The 20,035-nt window shown below is 40.5% G+C and overlaps 1 protein-coding gene across 3 annotated transcripts in view; it reads right to left on the reverse strand.

Moving 5' to 3' along the window:
• Nucleotides 1-16,889, reverse strand: part of ABCC8 (ATP binding cassette subfamily C member 8) — a 73,298-nt gene extending 56,409 nt beyond the window's left edge. The window contains exons 1-6 of one of the 3 annotated variants that reach the window (XM_059848959.1): nt 16,662-16,889; nt 15,223-15,364; nt 13,179-13,300; nt 7,224-7,390; nt 5,655-5,897; nt 4,622-4,810 (exon numbers count right to left, since the gene is read on the reverse strand). In XM_059848959.1, the coding sequence (XP_059704942.1) occupies nt 4,622-4,810; nt 5,655-5,897; nt 7,224-7,390; nt 13,179-13,300; nt 15,223-15,364; nt 16,662-16,857 (1,059 nt within the window). In that variant the 5' untranslated portion in view covers nt 16,858-16,889. Of the gene's footprint in view, nt 1-4,621; nt 4,811-5,654; nt 5,898-7,223; nt 7,391-13,178; nt 13,301-15,222; nt 15,365-15,871; nt 15,975-16,661 lie in introns of those variants that run through there. The other 2 variants (XM_059848958.1, XM_059848960.1) reach the window with 2 other exon arrangements.
• Nucleotides 16,890-20,035: the final 3,146 nt, after the last annotated feature.

Below are 20,035 nucleotides of genomic sequence, written 5' to 3' on the forward strand. Positions count from 1 at the left end.
ACTCTAGGACACTCCATATGGTCATTTATTAAAAAACGTGCACTGCCCATCATCAAAAAGGAACAGTTAACATCCTTTGGAAAAAGTTAGTTTCTTAATTTTAACACCTCAGATTACTGAACACTAAAAATGACCTTCAGATCTTGTAAAAAACCCAGAACTCCTGGGACCATGCAAATTATTTTGGCCTGCAGCATCTTGTTCACTTTCATATATGGTCATTACCTTCTAGTAAGCTCATGAGATACCAAAGTGCATTTTGAAACATGTCTACAGCTCAATGGGAAAATAGTGCCTTTATTTAACAAGCTGACATCTTTGAGCCACAACAAGCTGAGAGGTTGGCTCACCATGAGAAGCCTTCTGTAACTAAAATGTCTCCATCTTCCTCTTTCTCCTCTAGGCTCCTTCAAAACTTTGATTGCTGGATTTGGCTTCCATTGAAGGCAAAATTAGGAAGATGAGTCCTTCTAGTCCTTTCAGAAGGCTTCTTGCATTTACACTCCTACTGCACCCCTTGCTCAGCACATTTTTTTCTTGCCTACATAGCTTCTTTGCTGTTGAAGTTTTCACAACTGCTATAACACTTAATCAGCTACATTTCACAAGCTCTCAGTGTCTGTACATTTTATTAGATCTGATCTACACCTTGCAGTTAACGTCATAAAAACCCCATATGGCCAGTTCATACAGAGGCAAAATTTAGGTTTTTCAGCTGTTTTTTTTGGCTGAGCCAGCTGGAAAAGAACAAACTTCTCCCTACTCTTATTTATACCCTGGTTGCTCCAACCTCCATGCTTCTGTTGCTTACTGTGCACTAGCTGGGGAGCTAAATGGATTTCTACCTGAGCCAATTCAAATCACTGAGATAAGAAAATCAGCCCAGGACAAAAATAATAAGCCAAATGAACCAAAAAAGTGCCCAAACAGTGCCAGAGATATAAAGCAAGAAGAAAAGAGGAACAGAGTTGACAAGGAATGTAAAAGGAAGAAGATTTTAAAATCTGTATTAAGTGCAAAACTCTGAACAATTACAGTACATGGCAGCAATTATAGTTCAGATAAAGAGACATTTAACTGCTATTTTACCTATTTGCACTCTGAAGGGATTTTAAAGCCCTAATTTATTACTTATCCCATAGCAATTCAAATAGGCTACAGCTGCATTTTACACTACAAATAGTCTATAGAACACTAAAAATGAGTTTCTCTTCCAGATTATTTACAGCCTCAAAAGTTCAGGTTTTCAGTGGTGTCCTCCATACACATCTGGCCAGTATTGCAAATCTCTGCAGCTAATACCACTTTTTACTGTATGTAGAACACTTTTTTCCCCCTACACCTATGTTTGACAAGTCATGCTTGTCTAGCAATGACATTCTGGTGCAGCACTGATTCCCATCAAAACATTATATAATAGACAAGGAGGGAAAGTGAGATGAATATTCTCATCCCTCCTTCTAGTACTCCCTTGAGAGAAGAAGAGAACAAACACACATACATAAAGATGACACACCTGCTGATAGCAAGATATTTGCCAAGCCTTAGATGCATTATCAGGCCATTATGGCTTACTGAGCTTACCTGTGTTTTAGCTACAATAGGTTCTACACACACTTGTCAGCCTGCAGGAGACACAGAAATACCTGAACACTTTCTGTACCTTTCACATAAAAAGCAAATAATCTTGTTTGAGAAGATGACAGAAATAATTAGATGTTTTATTTTCAGAAATGGCTTTGGGACTATTCAGCGTCCCATCTTCCTGACAACTTCAAGAAAATTCTTAAAAGTTGCTCAAACCAGTAAAAGACTGAGCAAAAAGCTGCTATTTGAATGCATAAAGACTCTAGTCTCATACATTCTTAGTGTCAATACTGGGCTTTTTGCTACACAGGGCCCTATGACTTCTAGAGCTTTTTAAATAATGAGTTTGCTGCATCTCTGAATGTGTTATGTCAGCAGCCTCTCCTAATACTGGAACTGCTAATCCTAACATTGCAACGTGGAAGATGCTACCAGCAAATGATAAAGGTTATCATTCTGTCAGTCTCTTCTTCAGTGTGAAATGATTAACACTCAGAGAAATCCGTGTCACAGGAATGTTCTGGGGTGGCCATAAATATTGATACTGGAGTTATAAATAAACACAAAGAGCATGACAGAATTTAAGACACTGTTGTGCTCTGACTAAGTACATACAGCACTAACTTGAGCAGTTAATACTGCCTGTGACACCCATGTGATCTGAGTTACAGCCCCATGGTGGGTTATATCTGTCACAAAGGACCTGAGGAACAGAACAATTATTCTATCTCTTCGCCTTCAGTTTCACAAAGAGAATTTCTCTTTGAAAGATACAGTTGACTCATTACAATATCTCCATCAAAATATTTAAGATGCAGCTGGGTAAGAGATGGGTAAAAACACCCTCCATTGTACTCACAACTCCTATTGCTTATCTGATTCTGTCCCACTGCGTGGCAACTCTTTCCAGAGCCCTCAAACTCAACAGCACATCAAGAACAAACACTATTTCTCCCCACTTATCATCACTTTCATATAACATAATTTTAGAAAGGTTGTTTCTCACACCTGTGAGGCTCACAGGGGCAAACTATAAGGCAAGGTGTTCCTCTTTTGACTCATTACAAGCAGGGATATAGCATTCCTAGCAGCAGAGCTGGGGTATTTCTTTCCAAAACAGACCAAGTTGGCTAGGTATGTGAACAGACATGGGAGCCCTCCTGAACACCCCAGTCTGCTTCCAGATAGTTTGAACAGAAACTCTTCATTAGAAAGATATTTCATCTCACCCAGCAAAAACAATTTTCAAACTTAAATGTAGTTAGACCCTTAACAGAAAACAAAAACAATGGCAAAACATAAGGAAAACATAAGCAGAGCTAAAATACACCCTTAAGTGTCACCTGGGGACTATGACCATCAGTGAATATTGCTGTTAGGTGATCCCAAATTGATGTCAATGACAACAGGGAGGTTACTGCTCTGCTAGTGAGTGAGGATTCTAGGCTGCTGAAGCTCTGCTTAGGGCCAATCAGGACCAGACCTGAACTTTTTATTTTTCACAGAGAAGCAGTAGCTGACAATCTTAGAGGAAAATTAAATAGGGCAATCTGTAAATTATATCAAATCACAATTTCAGCTGAAACAGTGTCCCAAACAAATTATTGAAAAGCAGAGCTCAAGAGCTTCCACAGTACTTTGCTGCAACAGAGTACTATAGTCTTAATTTTCTCATTTCCTGCTTTAACTGGTTTCCATTGAACCTACTCACTATAATCAAATTTCCAAATATTAGGATAAGGATTGCAAAATGGACAAACAGTTAATTTTAGCCTGAGGCCTTTGTTAAATTCTCTGCACTGCAGCTGATGGACTTCAATATTTACAGTGGATCTAATCCAAAGTGTACTTAAATGGATGGGTATATTTCCATTAGTGTCAACAGACTTTAGAAAAAGTCCTATATCAGACACTAAGTGAGCTGCAGAAATAAACTGATCTATCTCATAGAAACCCAGCCCGAGTGACCTCACCTTATAATGAAAAGATGCTTCCTGAGTTACATGTTTATTTTTAGTTAATCAAGAAATATGTCTGCTTCCTCTTGGAGAGCATTCATTTAAACAACATTCTTTAAAAATATGTTTCAGTTGATCTTTCAAAACTAACCTCCCCAAAGGCACTAGAGGGAATGCTTGGTCACAGTTAAATTACTTGGCATTTTATAATGATGACAAAACTCTGCTTTAATCCTCTTAGACATCCCTCATTTTTAGAAATGAAAAGCCAAGCCTATTGAAAACACACTTTTCCTTTCTGGAAAGCACTCAGGCACATACTGGATTCAATCTCTACTCAAGACTGCACCTAAATTCCTTATGATATTGATGGGATTCTGGATATGCTTCACTGTTCTCCTGACTGAGGTTATTTTCCAGAATGCAAGGCTGACAAGATGCATGGCTCACATATTTTGCCCTTAAAAGAATCACAGAATGGATCAGGTTGGAAGGGACCACTGGAGGTCATCTAGTCCAACCTCTCTGCTCAAGTAGAGTCCTCCCTGAGCACATGGCAGAGGATTTCATCCCAACTGCTCTTGAGCATCTCCAGGGAAGGAGATTGCACAACCTCTCTGGGCAACCTGTTTCAGTGCTCAGTCACCCACACTGTAAAGAAGCTTTTCTTCATATTCAGGTGGAATTTTCTGTGCATCATTTCCTGCCCATGGCCTCTTGTCCTATTGCTTGGCAGTACCAAGCAGAGCCTGGCTCCATCCTCTTGAGACCCTCCCTTTGGATATTTATATAAATTGATGATGTCCCCTCCCAGTCACTTCTTCTAGAGGCTGAACAGGTCCAGCTTCCTCAGCCTGTCCTTGCCAGAGATACTCCAGTCCCTTAATCACCTTTGCTGCCCTGCACAGGACACCCTCCATCACAGTACAGGAGTGGGTATCAGGCAGCACATTCACACTGGCACTGCCAGCACTCACCAACACAGCACAGAGTCGCTTTCCTTCCTGAGGACAAACAAAACAGAGTCACAGCATCCCTTTTTGGACTCCTCTCTTTTGGTGACATTTTGACAGTACCTGTGGGCGGATGGTGTTATTTCCTTTTCCAACGTTGTGAACAATCCCAGAGATGCAGAGCGGCCCGGCAAATCCAAGCAAGTCAGCCAGAATACGGAATGTGCTGCTCAGAAGTAAGGGTCTTCCAAAAGCACAGCAGAGAGCACGCCAAATGGATCTGGATCCTTGGGGAGATGATGATCTTTTGTTCTGGTCAGAATTAAATTCAAATTTGTAAGAATTTTGTTATACATGAACCTCAGGTCTGATAAATACTTGGTATTTCTATCGCTGCTTTAATTCATTGACAACCATTTGTAATATCACAGGTAGAAAGCAGAGGAACTACAACTCTTGCTTCTTTCTGTAGAGTTAGGACAAAGCAATAATTTGCACTTCTCTCCACAAAAAGAACCATGATTTCTTTCCTACCCTTAATTGGGACCAAGTAACTGTGTTTTTTGTGGCCTGCTGAGGAAGGAAAAAAAAGAGGGAGGGAAGTGACAGGTTCTCTGGTGAAGCCAGAGACTGGAAGCATACACTTTTTAAGCAGGATGCAAACAAATTCTCTTAGAATCCTGTATGCACTCAGCTCCCACTGAGGAGTGAAAATGAATTTGAGCCGAGGTAGTTTCAGCCTTGAATTCTTCTATGGGCAAACTGTAACTGAAATAACATGGAAAAAAAATAGCCCTGCAAGACTTAATTAATACGGACTGTGAAACTGAATGTTTCCAGGGTCTTATTAGGAGGAATAATGGTGTGCAGTAAACACAGTCCATGATTGCTTTCCACATCAAAATAGAGGCTGTTTACATTTTACACACATTTAACCAGTAATGTGCTTGACATGCACATTTGATGAGAGAAATGTCACTGCTCGTACAAGGTACAACTGAGAATGTGGTCTCTTGGTATATGGGCCGTTATGCCAATGAATACTTCATTTGCATCATATCTGTTTATATCTCTTTGTGTCATGCTTATATGATAAAAATAATCAAAAACACAAGCTCTGAGTAAGCAGACAGACATAATTCCATGCTTTGCATACCTTCTGTGCCTCAAAGGCCTCATTAAGGCGAATGTAATTGGTCAGAGCTCTCATAGCAATGGGAAGCTTGCCTATGGTTTTCAAGTCTATTGGTTTTTTGTGGGCAGTCTTGATGAATGTGTTCATCCACCAGTATGTTCCTTTGGACAACAGATTCACAAAGGGCTGCAAGAATCGCACACCAAGATCCTGGAGATCCTCAGGAGGTTTAACTTCTTTAGGAGTTTTGAAGAAAACATACCTCTAAAATCCAGAAAAATACCAGCAGAATCACAGTGAATGCGTAGAAAATACAAGTGCACAAAGAATAGATAAGGACATTGCAGATAATCAATGAATCAATCTTGGTTTCTTAAAAGACATTCAAGTACAACCAATACAGCAATCCAGTTTCCTAGGTACTGAGGATAATCACAGGCATCCAGTATAGAAATAAGTAATTCTTATCATTTACTATGACTCTGCTTATGGTGCAAAAGTTTGCATGCTTGCAAAAAACAAACCACCTTATAGAAACGGAATCATCATGGTTGGGAGACCTTCAAGATCATTCAGTACAACCACCAAGGCAGAACCACCCTAATCATCCCGACACCATATCTCCAGACACCTCTGGAACACTTCCAGATGTGGTGACTCCACCACCTCCCTGGGCAACTTATTCCAGTGCCTGCCCCCTGTTTCAGTTTAAAAAAGTTTTTCTAGTAACTAATCTGAACCTCCATGGTGCAACTTAAGACCATCTCCTCTTGTCCTTTCACTTGAGACATGTTGGAAGAGACTGACCCCCTTCATTATTTAAACAGGACAGTCCCAGCATTACTTTGAGTTCCAGGCAGCACAACATGGGACATAGGAGCTAAAGCACAGCCCTGAGGTTCTCACTGGGATTCATCTCCCACACCACACTGCTTCACATTTGTTAGCTCAGAACATGGAGCTACTGGTGCTGCAGCAAAAAAAAAAAAAAAAATTACATGGGAATATTTCTTCCCCTCCTAAATTTAATTTGTGTGCACACTTGGTGAGTGCCAGCTGAAGGGAAGTTTGGAATTTATGTATCCAGCAGTCTCCAAAGTCTCAGTTTAGATTATGACTGCAGACACTGCAGAGGAAAAAAAAAAATAGCTGGGAAGAACTCTAGTAGCCCAAATAAATCACTTATTGTGATTGTCTCCTGGAAAATGAGAGATGCTATTTGTGTGTCTAAGATATTCTCTGATAGAGCAGACAATTCCTTTCTACCAGTCTTCACTTGCATCAGAAATACTTGGCTCTCATGTCTGAAACAGAATAATTTAAAAAATTACAGCAAACCCGAACAGATGAAATTGATCTTAAATTATCAACAACAGAGTCTGGCATTTTTTGAAATTACACCTGCATCTGGCCTAGTAAAATACTGTTAATCCTTGATAGTCAAATAGACAAATTTCTAACTGGATTTTTCATTCTCCTTTAGTAACGCATTTTACACCAAGTACCTAGAAAAAGGATTAAAAAAATACCAATAACCCAAAAAACAACCAATAAAAACTACAGAAGGAGACTTCTAGCATAGTTACTTACCCTCACCCTGATGACATTGATTTCTACAGCTAGTAGCATTCCATAAAGAACAACCAAGAGTCCCGTGAGGCAAAATCGAAGCTGAGAAAATCCAACCCCATTATCACAGAACTTCACAAATTTGATGGTTTTAGTTATGAAAGCCAAAGTCCAGTAGAACAGCAATGCTGTAGAGAAAAAGCCCAAACAAATTAACCAGCTCCATAGTTGCAAAAATATACAAAGGCATTGTAAATATAATTAAAGAAGAATTCAACAAAATATGTAAAACCAGAGAATGGCCTTTCTCATGTCTAACAGAACCTTAATTTAATTCCAAAAACATTAAAATAGTAAGATAATGTTAGTTCTCAATGCCATTTCTATTAGATTTAGTGATATCTGAAAAGTTTCACAAAGTGAAGTCTGCTGAAGGAAATTTCATCTGTTGTAAAACTGTGTCCACACGACCAGCTCAAGGGAGGCTGTTGCTCCAAAAGTGAAGGTGCCTGTGAATAATGTTTTTCAGATTTGGTTAATGCTGCAAGACTGCTATGAATGTGGCTTGAAGGAAAATTGCCTGTGAATCTCTGGGATGTGTCAGGAACAGATATCAAAATACTTTGTCCAAACTGCTGCTGCAGTATCATTAAGCAAAAATTCCATATATGTAATTCACAATGTAGATAAAACAGTCACATCAAGGAAGGATATTCTGGCATTCATGGAATACAACTTTCACTTTTTAGTGTTCTACGAAACCTCTAGTCTCAAGGTGCCCATGCTACCAGCAGCTACAGCTAAATAATCCATGGAATAAGCTCTGGTGGCTTGGAAGCACTCTCCATACCACTCATCACACCATAAGCCAGCTCCTGTTCCCTATTCTTAAGGAAATGCCTCCCAGGATTATATTCTTCTAAATAAACCTTTCGTTGCTGCTGTATCTGCCATGGTGCAACAGATGGAATGAGCTCTAACTGCCAAGAAAAGCTTGGATGTACTTTCCAAGTGTCTTGCTGGAACACCACAGAAAGAAGACTTCAACGAAGGCATTAGCAACTCTAAGTCTAGCTTAAATATGGATGATCATCAGGAAGTAGCATAAATTTCAAAGAATTGGTGGTGTTCCAGCTACACTGAGGCACCAGAAAGCTCTCTGGAGCTGTGCTCTGGGGCTACCCTTCCAAGCAAAACTAAATTCAATGCAGAGAATCCATGTGAGATTTGGGACTGCCAGTCCTGCTTCTACAGAAATTAAGTTAAAACCTCTTCTTTTAATGAGGACAGTGAATGGAACAGTATAGGAACACTGTGCATTAGGACATTTGCCAAGGGAGCCTCTCTTCCTCTAAAATTAAGAGGCTAGTTCATAAGAGGAAAACACTGAGTGGTCAGTATTTGCACACTGCACTTCAGGGGCCAGTGTGGTTGCAGAGAGGGTTTTAAAGATATACTAGATATACTTACCAAATTTCTCTTGTAAAACTTCAGCTTTTTTTATGTGAGGCTTCCTACCATCTTCCCAACTTAGATTGCTTCCCATCCTGTTTCAGACTGCTTCCTTCCTTTAAGGCACTATCCCTCCCTATTTGCAGTACTTCTGACTATAAAGTCTCACTTCATCCAAGAATTACATTCCATGCTGTTCTACTCTTAACCACCTTTATCTGTTAAACCTTGCTTTGTTTCATTCTTCCAACAACAGGCTGAGAACACATCCCTCTTGGAATAAAAGGGACTTAAACATTGCACACTGAAAATATCCACCAGTGGAGGACTTCCAAAAAAATAACCAAGCCAACAGGCGTTTATGTGTATAATGGAATTATAAATAAGAACTAGCACAGCCATTCTCCTATTTAGGGCTTTAATAAGGTTCTATATGACCTTTTATTATTATTGTTATAATGTTAATTTATTGTTTATCTAAGAAGTATTAGAAGTGCCAAACACAACATTCTCAAGTCCCACTTCCTTAGAAGCATTTGAATTTACTTAGCTTTTCACTTTTGAAAACAAGGGTATCTAATCTGATCTGGAGAATGCTCACAGGCCACTCAAGGCTCCTTGGAAAATGCAATTGTGGCTCTGGTCTTTAGAGATTATGTTTTTATCATCTGGCTGGTGAGTACATTTTGGCTGACAATTTTTAGGAATTATCTCTGAGAACTTCAACTGGTCTGAACTGTGAAGTGATCAGACCACAGAGGCATTTATTGGCTTGCTTTAGAGCTATTCTACATGCCTAAATGACCTTGCTTTTTCTTAGGCCATGTAAGATACCTCAACCCACACCACCAGGATGTAGATTCTCACCTGGGCCACACCTCTGAAAAATAAGGGAATGTGCAACTCAAATTCTTCTACACCTTTATTGAATTAAGCCCAATCAAAAAAGCCACACATTTAACTGGTTGGGAATTTATTAATTAACCTGTGCCTGTTTGGAGAGAATTTTTTTTTGTACTAAGCAATAAGCAATATTTTTCTGCAAGAAGTTCCATTTTAGAGAATAAACCAATTCCAAGGGAAACAACTACAATGCAAAGGGACAAAAATTTTGAATCAGAAAAATAGATCCCTGTCTAGTAGTAGTAAGGTGTAGGTAGACAGTTTGTGGTAATTGGGAGTGGAGCTGCAGCAGAGCCTCATCCCTAATGGGCTACAGCTGTGCAGGACAGGTGGCTAATATTGAAGGTAATGAGACCTGGAGTGCCCATGTGCACTGACCAATCACCAAAGAGAACAGAGGGCACACAGGTGCAATGCATGAACATGAGGGCTATAAAAGGTTGGGCTAAAGAACAAGAAAGAGCAGATGTTTGCAGCCTTCTGAAGTGATGTGACTCTGTATGGCTTGAAGCTTTTGGAAATTGTATGGTGACACTCTGTGTATTGTGGCCATCTCAAGTGTGACATATGCTGTGGCATATACTGTAAAACAGTAAAGCAGTCATACAATTGAGATTAGTTTTAAAAAAAGGACAATTTTCTAATGTGTTCCCACACTACCACCCATTTCAGATTAACACCTCAAAGTCCTGTTGTTTATCTTGTAGTTTTCTCCTACTATTAATTTTTGAGTTTTATTTATCTTTAAAACAAGGAAACTAACATTAAAAACAGTGGAATCAGATGCTACCATTCAGTTGTGTATTTTAAAGATTGACAGAGCAGCAGATTTTCCAATCCAGTATGAAAACTATTCTAAAACAAGTCCTGCTTAACTGTACAAATGTTATGCAACCATGTGGTGCAAATAGTATCAAAATTAACATTATTATGAGAGTGCCCTGGTAAACAGCACTACATGGGAACAGCTACATTTGTTGAAATATAATTACAGACCAAAATCATACAGAAAAAGAACACTTTCAGACCAGACCAAGGTGTTCCAATAGTTGGGTCATTCAACCGCATTCATGAATTCAGTCATTAGCTTCAGTGAATAAATATTCCAAACCTTGTCAATGTTTATTGATGAGAAATACTAATAATTACTATTTCAAAATAGCCAAGTGCCTGGGCTAAAGCTGAAAGGCAGGGTCAGGATCAGCAGAGGAACTTTGAGTCCTCCTTTTGCATAGCCAAGGAAACACACTAATCCCTACATCTGTCATGGTATCTGCCTCTTACTTGTTTATGAATAGCTACAAATGGATTTGGTGTACAGAATGAAAAGCATCTTCAAGAAACAACACATCTCAGAATTTCATGGGATTGGAAAATTTCACCCTGTTCAGAATTAATAATAAGACCTGTAATGCTCTACTGCACTGCACCAGTGAGATTTCCCCTGCTGGGTTTAACAGTTTTTGGATAAGGCTCTGTTAGTCTTTGTTTTAAACAGCTACCAACTCTTTGCAGCTGTGAGCATTCATCCTGCAGCTGAGGCAGATGATACCCAGCAGTTTGCTGGAAATTCACTGATGCTCAGAAGCAGCAAGATGTCACATCAGCTCTTCTACTTAGCTCTCTGTGTGCAACATTAGATCCCTTCTAGATGAGCCCTGTTTCCCATACACCCAGCAAAAAGCTTATCACCAACTTTAGCTTTCCCTCCTCGTTCTCATTTACCTCATAAAATGAGGCTGTAAAGCAAAGCTGCTTCATGGTCACACTGCACTCTAGTGGGTTGACAGGTGAGTAAAGGTATCATTTAACTATCCATACTGGGCTTATTTGCATAAAGTTCTCATTGCCTCGTCCCAGATGTCAATACTGAGTAGTTGCAATTAAGACTGAAAGATAAGTAACAACCCTCCCAATTTGTGCAGTTAAGAACAAAGCATAGAGACTTCCAGAAATGTCTGTCTTAGGACAAATAAAAAAAAGCAAAACAAAATATAAAATAAAAATCAAAGACCATCAGCTTGTGAGGATTTTGGACTAAAATTCAAATTCAGACACACTAAGTGGGAGAGACTGTGATGGTCTGATTTTCTTTTTTGCCTAAGAGCTATTAGGACCAAATTTTGTGAGACAGTCTATTCCTTGAAAATTGTTGCAAAATTAAAATTCATCCATAATACTTAAGTGTTGGTATTCACTGGTACAACTTTTTAGTATTCAAGTATTGTCCAGAGTTTATCAGCACTCTAAACACTGAAAAACATTATCATAAAAAAGAAATCTCTACTGAGCAGGAATTGTGCAAAAATGAGTAATCAACTACCAGCTGTAACTTTGCTAGCCTTCTCAAAGACTTAACAGCAGGAATGTGGCTGTGACACTAAATTATTTAACATTGTATTATACATCTGAAATAACAACAAAAAGCCCAAACAACAAAACAAACTAAAAAACAAAACCACAAAAATCACTGCTTGCTTTACAGGCAACTGTAGCAGGCTAGCAATGCTTCCTGAGGCATAATGACTTCCTGTGAGAAAGCATTAAAAATACTTTGTTGACTTATTTAAAAGGCAACTAAATGACCTCACCTGTTCTTAAAAGATAAAAAAGATCCTACTTAAAAGAAATGTACAGGAAGAGAAGCAGTCCAAAATGAGAAAACATAAAGGTTGCTAAGCCTGGATAGAAATCTAAGGTTGCTAAGCCAGGATAGAAATCTAAGTCTTTGGAGAGGATTTTTTTTCAGGAGTTACAGCCTATTTCTGCAGAACAGGACTCTTCCTTACCCCAACACATAGATGAAAATAATCTTCAATATTTAAAAGCTTTCTCAAATCTAGTTATTACTGACTTTTCCCCACCTGACAAAAACTAGAACAAAACTTTGATACACAGAGCTACAATGGCACAAGACAAACTTTAGCAGGACCTATTGATACAGAAATCCAGCTCAAACAAAATTTGATGAGCCAGAACCAAAGAAGTAACAGGTAACAGGATGTGACTAAACATGTAGATGTCCCCAGACTGCAGTCTACTTTAACAGATGAGAACACATGAACAACTGCATGTGACCACCAGCAGCAGTGGATTTTCTATAGCTACAGCTTACTCACAATCTGGCAAAACACAGAGTAGGCAAGGTAGTTCTCATTCGTAGCATTTTCCATTCAAAAGGCCTTAAAGCAGTTTTCAAAGAGAGTTTTAGGAACATGAAACAAGAGCCATCAGGCAGAATAATATATTCATGACTGAAAGTCAGAGATGTTATTCCTTAGCTCCTTGCATATTTCAAGAGACCACACACACAAAGATTTCTTCACTCTTGCATCACATTTCCACACAACAGGCTGACAAGGGTGTTTGGATTTAGAGTTAACAATTTCCCATGCTACTTTTCCCACAAAAGCAGTTTTTCCTAGAGAAGTCTTTGGCTCATTGAATCCCTGAGAATATTACATAGACTATTATTAGAAGTTAAAAGCATTAAAAGGAATGAAATGTTTGAGCATACATAGAGGGGTATCTTGGGTCATAGAAGACTGCAGTGACCTGTCACTAAGGAAAAAGACACAGCAAGACAGCCACGCTTCCAGGTGCATAGATTTTGAGACATACCTATTAAGAGTTTGGGGAAGTTGGATGTTTCAATATTGTGGTAATAGACAACTGATGTGATGGCAGCCAGGAATGCCATTCCAGCCGGCATGTACAGGTGTAAGTGGCGGGATTCGGAAACCCTTCAAAAGAAAAAAATATCTGTTAAAGTCAAACCTCTCAGCTATTTAAATGTTTCCCTTTTAATTCATGAACTGTACCTTGCTCTGATGTAGGATTTTCTAGAATGAGTTATGGATGCAAACCCCTCCAAGTTTTAATTGAATTTTTGCTCCTAAATCACACAGTTGGGTTTCAAATTCCTCCCCTGTGCTGAAAATGAAAGGTGTGTACTCCTATTTTCTACTGAAATCAATTGGAACACTTGTTTAAATTAGGACAAGCAGCTCATCTCCAAAATGAGAAAAGTTAATTTAAGCTAAACTAGTTTGGGAGCTGTCCATCAAAGTATGCAGATAAGACCAACTGACAGCACAGTTCAAGATTTTCTACAGAAGCATTTTGTGCAAGTGTTTAATTTCTTTCAGTTTAAAAGAAGGAATGTCAATACAGCAAAATGAGAAAAGATCCTCTGAAAGTCCTAGTAATGCCAGGAGGTTTTGTACACCAGGGCTGAATTCTCAGCAAAGGCAAAAAACCCCAACAAGAACAGATTTCTTCAGACAGCCTAGGCTTCAGTAGGTAACACTGCAGCAGTGGGAGGCTTTTTAAAATCTACTTATTTCACAGTTGCTGGAATTCCCCTATATAACTGTACCTCCAATAGGCCGCTTCTGTTGCTGAGATGCCAAAGCCTTTAGCACCCAGTTCCTGCCAAAAGGACTCACCAGCAGGATCCATTTTGGTTCTTAGAAAGCTGATGAGTCTCAAAACCCTCTTCTATTCACTGGAGCCCTCACCAGCCTGCTGAGTGCTGGGAAGCACGACTGTGGGTTGGCACTCCCCCAGCAGAACTCTGAGCTTTGATTCTCATCAGGTGACACCTATTACTTAACAGCAGTGTTCTGAGTCAAGTTAAATAGCAAATAAACATAATGAGAGGCATTGCTAACAAGAAAAAATAAAGGAGAAAACTCAAAGCAGGAGATTTTGCTCTGAGCATCCCACACCCTGATAACTCTGAATAAGCAAGAGAAAAAATCCTTTAAAAAAAAACTGGCAGCAAGAAACATCCTATTTATATATGTTTAAGAGAAGTTAAAATAATAATGATGATATAATTTTCTGCACCAGAAGTCTGCAGTGCATTTCACACTGGTTGGTGGATCCTTGTTCTATAGATGGCTAATCAGGGAGTTTTTTCCCTGTTTAATTAGGAGCTTCCATTTCATAATCCTTGGGTTCAAATTCATAATGATTATGAAAAATCATGCTTGTCTTCATACGGAGAGATCATATTCATTGTTATATAACTGGCTTTTTTCATAATAAATCACTCTCCTGTATCACTTGTTTCACTTGGAATAATTTTTTTCCACAGATTTCTGTTTAGTGACATCCTCAGCTGAATAACAGATGATGGTTCATGCTCACATAATGTCAGCTGCTCTGCTCCAGGTAACATAGGAGATATAGTGCACAGTCACCAGAAGAAACCCTGTGGGTTTGACTTAAGCCCAGCAGATTCATTCCTCTTATTTAGATGAAAAGAACTCAGTCTGGGGGTGAATGGTGTGACCTACTGTGCTCATGGGAGCTCCTCCTAAGTAATGACTGTGGGATTGGGTCTTTGGACATAAAACATATAATGAGAATGTCACCATCTGCTTGAATCATTAGGATTTATCTATGATTACTGTTTGGAAAGATAGTGTCATTAAACTGAACTAAAAATGATTAAGGTCAGTTGTGCCTGTGTACATCACTTGGCAAGGTCTGTGGAATTTCTGATACAAGGTTGGTAGGTTAATCACTAAGAAAACAGATTATACATTCATAACCACAAGGAATATCATTTAGCTGAGAACTTAGACAAGGAGGAAGTAACTACCCTGAAACCTTTAAACTGCTCAGTGCTACCAGGAGAAGGCAGACAAACACTTACCCATCAGACACTATGCCCTCTGCAATTTCACACACCAGCACAAACAAGAGGATAAAAGTCAGTATCCAGCGTAAATTGTGGCCAGGAAAATGGAGCCATGTGCTATGATGTATATGTACTTTGGAACTCTGACTTCCCCATCCTAAAAGAGAAAAGAGAATTATAGAGAGCTTTCTTAAGAAGAGTGACATACAAAGTTCCTGCTTAGAAAACACTCCAAACCATGTATGTAACAACCTTGCATATCAATATTGAGACAGCTGTGTTGTTAAACACACATGCACTTGAATATTATCAGAACTGTGCTCTCACTATCTCACTTCATATGGAATAAAATCAATAATTCAGACAGGACACAGCCTTAAATTCCTATACTTCTAGCAACTTACTATCAAGTAATTACATGCACTAAACATTTCTCAAATCTATTCACAGCTTAAATGAACAACAAATTAACGTTCTGACAAATACACACAATCACACTAATAAATGCACTACTTCTTTTCCCTTTAATTATTTTAAAAAGTAAGGAAAAACCCCAATAAAACGAAAAAAAAAAAAAAAAAGGACGAGTGTGAAGTTTTATCTTGCTAAAAATTAGCAATACTGAGAGATTCCAGATCAACGCAGGGAACCCTAAGCAGCTGACCCCGTTTTCACAGTCGCGCTGGCTGCTATTTCCCCACCGGACCTTCTCCCATTCCCAGGAGCGAGTGTTACTCCAACCCGTGCCGTGCTCTCCGCGGGCCGGTCCAGGCTTTGGACGAGGGTATCCGGAGCAGCGCGCAGAACCACCGGGCCACCTACCGGCCCCGCCGGGCTTGTGACATTAAATCGCACCCGCCCCAGGTACCGCAGGAGCCAGCGGGGCAGGACCTGTAATGAGGGGGGGCTGCCAGGCGGCTGTGACCCCGCAGTAATGGCTGGGACTAATATTTCAAAGCGCAACACTTACTTGTCAGGTTTCCTGGGCTTTAGTAGCGCATTTATTTTTGCTCCTTGCCCTGCACCGGCAGAGCAAATCCTGCGGCTTCTTCCAGCATCACCCGTTCCTGCCCTGCCTGCGCAAGGGATTTCACCTGCGGGGCTGCCCCGACTGACGGAGACGGGTCCCGCTGCCCGGGCGGACAGCGGGCGGTGCGGGGGCTGCCCGGGGAGAGGCGGCCGCCGGAGCATCCCGCAGCTCGCACCGCATCCCAACAGCGGCGCAGCCTCCCCGCGCGGCACGGGGGCAGGGCCAGGCCGGGGGACACGGCAAGGGGAGGCCAGGCGGGCGGGGGGAAACGCGGCACACGCGCGGGGGAGGGAAACCCACGGCGAGACAAAGCCGGGCGGGGGGACACGGCCAAGCAGCACCGGGGGTAGAGAGGCAGAAAAAAAAGGGCGGCAAATAGGAGAGGCACAGGCGGACAGGGGAAAGGAGAGCCGCAGGCACCCACCGATGAAGAGGATGGGGAAGGTGATGAAGAGCAAGAAGACGTGCGGCACCACGTTGAGCGCATCCACGAAGCAGCCGTTGTTGAGCACGCCGTGGTCCACGTTGTAGGCGGTGGAGTTGCCCTCGTCGCCGCAGAACGCCAGGGCCATGGCGAGACCCTGCGCGCAGCCGGGCGCCGCCTCCGCCTCCGCGCACATCAGGCGGGGCCGGCGCGGCCGCGGCTCTGCCCGCACCTGCCGGGAGCGGCGGCGGCCCCGGCCGCGGCCCCGGCCCCGCGCTCCGCCCGCCCCGGCGCTGGCCCGCCCCGGCACCGCCCCCGAACAGCCCCGAGCGGGGAGCTGGGGGAGCGCTCGGCGGGGACGGGGGCGGGACGTCTTTTCCCTGACGCGGCTGGGACCGGTGCGAGCGCACCGTGACAGCCCTCGGTACCCCAGAGCACCAGACCCGTGTTTCAGGGCTCTCGGGACTCGATATTGAGTGGTTTATGCATCGTTAATATGGCAGAACATTAAATATCAAACGCTAAATTAGTGATGACAGGAATTACAGATTACGGAAAGTGTGTTCTTTCGACCTTGTCAGCTTTTGCTTTTTTCTCGACTTTGATAAAGATATTATTAGATTAAGTCACGGATTCAGCCATACCCTCCTCTCAAAGGAGACTTCAACATTATATCCTGAACAGCTGTTGTGTTTGTGCCTTACCATTTTTTACACCTAAAATTAGTTAAACCCTAACTGTTTTTCCCCCTCCACCAAGACTGCCTCAATCTCTGAGAATCAGATCATTAATCTGAGTAGGCTCCAAATCACTCCCTAAGCATTTTTATGTACCCCAAAGTAATCTACAAATCAAAATTTCCAGCTCTTTTTTTTCTTGAGCAGAAGTTAGGCTCAGCTGAGCCGATGCCAAACAAAAACTCTGATCAAATACCTCTCTGCTGGGGGATAGCACTGGAAGGTAAAATGTGATGTGGATCAGAAATCTGCGCCTGGCACACACTTCCTAGCACAGGCTGAATCAATATCCAAATATCTCTGGTGTGTAGGTAGCCATGAAATAACAAAAAGAGTCCATACATCCAGGCTTCACCCTTCAAAACGCAAAAGCTACAAGTTGGCTAAATGCCTCTAAGGGAAATGATCCCATAAATGAAAAATTTCCTTCTTCCTTCAACATAACATTCAATTTCTAGGACAGACAGCTTCACTAATAGACCTGAAAATTACTTTTGTCGTGCTACTTTTATTGATCTTGCTGTTGGACAGGAGCAAAGAAAAAGCAATTCTCTGCATGGAATGTTATTTCCTATATATGGTCTTTTGGAGCTAGAGCAGTGTGGTTAAGAATAAAAATTAAAAGACAAACCCCAGCCAAATCCTGTGTATATGTATTCTCAAATGTGCAAGTTACACCCACGCTGGAAAGACTATAATTATTTTAAGTTTGGGATAGAATCCAGCATTAATTTGAGCTTCTGGTCAAGCTCAGCTCTGCTACCCTAATTGTTATTTAATAAACAGTATGAGCAGTTTACATGCAGATAATTTAAAAGTAATTTATATTTTAGCATTTCCTGAGTCCCCAAGTGACACAAGATCTCTGTGTTACCATGAACAAAGAGCAACAATGAACTCTTGGCAGTTTACACTCTCGAGGCTGAAATCATGGTTAAGATTTGAGGAAGAAATAACTGTGGCCAGAGAATTTAACACAGAAATTAAAATTTGCCAAAATCTCTGAAGAAATCCAAGAACTGAATTCACATATCCAGTCTCTGCATGTTTTCTGAACCTGCAAGGTGCTGATCACAACATTTAAAAAAATGTCTATCCCAAACAAAAAAAGTCAGGAAACTCGATGGTTTTGAATTTGAAATTTATCTTTCCACTGATTTTCAGACACAGCCTGGATTGCATAGTTAATGTGGTGGTTTAAGATTAATGTTCTCAGTTCATTGTTCTCCTACAACAGATCTGCATCTGTCACAGAGCTAAAGTTGAATCAGAAATGTGTTGGCACCCTGAACAGAGAGATGGTGGATTAAATGAGGAATTTATGACTTAATGAAATACAGAAAAAACCCCAGACTGACAGAAATCAAAACAGTTGGTAAACTGAAATTGGTAAGGTGAGCATTCATAGCAATAAACAGGGACACACACAGACACCCAAACTCTTTAAATAACTCACACTTCTAATAACAATCTTCCAGTTTTGACCCTAGTTACAATGAAATGAAGTGAGTAACCTGGACAAATACTGGTCTTGCTTACTAAAGCATTAAATAACAGTTTATTTTTCACTCACAAATGGTGAAACAGCCATTTTGTGCCTTCATAAAATAATGCTAAAACATAGCTTGATCCTTTTCTTAGGAAAGGCTTAGATGTGATTGTGGTGTCAAAGGAATGAACTTCCTTACCCAGACTGTCTCTGCTGGTCCTGTGGTCTTTGGAGTAGGTCACAGAGGAATAGTTTCTCTCTCAAAACTGTAATTTCATGAAGCTTTGTGAAAGCAAGATTCATTTTCAAACTACAGAAAAGGCAAAGAAAATATGAAACCAACAGGTAGACAGCCATGTGTATCTGCATGTTGCAAATGCAACCTGGTTTTCCACTAAAGTCCTCATAACATCTCATTTCTCTTACTCCTGGCTATTTCAATTTCACAGAAAGTCAGTTTCTTACTTCATTATTTCAGTGTATCTATTAGAAATGAGACATCAAGTTAGATGCTGGCAGCCACTAGCACATTCAGTAGGTGACTGGAAATGTTTTGAAAGCATTTTGATTATGTAAAATTGACTTCCAGAGAGACAAGGGCAATATTTTTAACTCAAGGAAAAACCACTTTTTATGCTTGTCTTGAAATTTGTCTTTGTCTACAGGTGTTGGTTTTATAGTAAACACTGACACATCAGAATTCAGTTGTTTTAAAAGATATTCATTTATGTGGGAGCTTTCATTTTTCCTTTTCTACCTTTGTAATTTGTATCACACCTCTTATTCAGCTGCTTCACACTGGCCTCTCTTTTTCATCAATGAAGTGCTCTCTTCCTAAAAATCATGGTTTGCTTCTGTAGCAAACTCTGCAGCTTTGTGCTTTTGTTTGCATCTAGAAACGCAGATAGAAAAAACCACAAAGTTTTGAAAGCTCTGAACAGCCACAGCCCATGTTCAAAGTTGGGATAGTTAGGTAAATAAATTTAGGCATCACACAGGAAAATTTCACTTTCCTGTGTATTTTAATGTCATGAATGAGATTAATTATAAATAGGAAATCTTAGGGAAAAATGCTAACAAAACAAATTCTCATTGTGATTTAGAATTAGCTAAACAATATGCACTAAACTATGACTTCTGGTTCCTAT

The sequence above is a fragment of the Haemorhous mexicanus genome, chromosome 6, assembly GCF_027477595.1.
Source record: "Haemorhous mexicanus isolate bHaeMex1 chromosome 6, bHaeMex1.pri, whole genome shotgun sequence".
NCBI lineage: Eukaryota > Metazoa > Chordata > Aves > Passeriformes > Fringillidae > Haemorhous > Haemorhous mexicanus.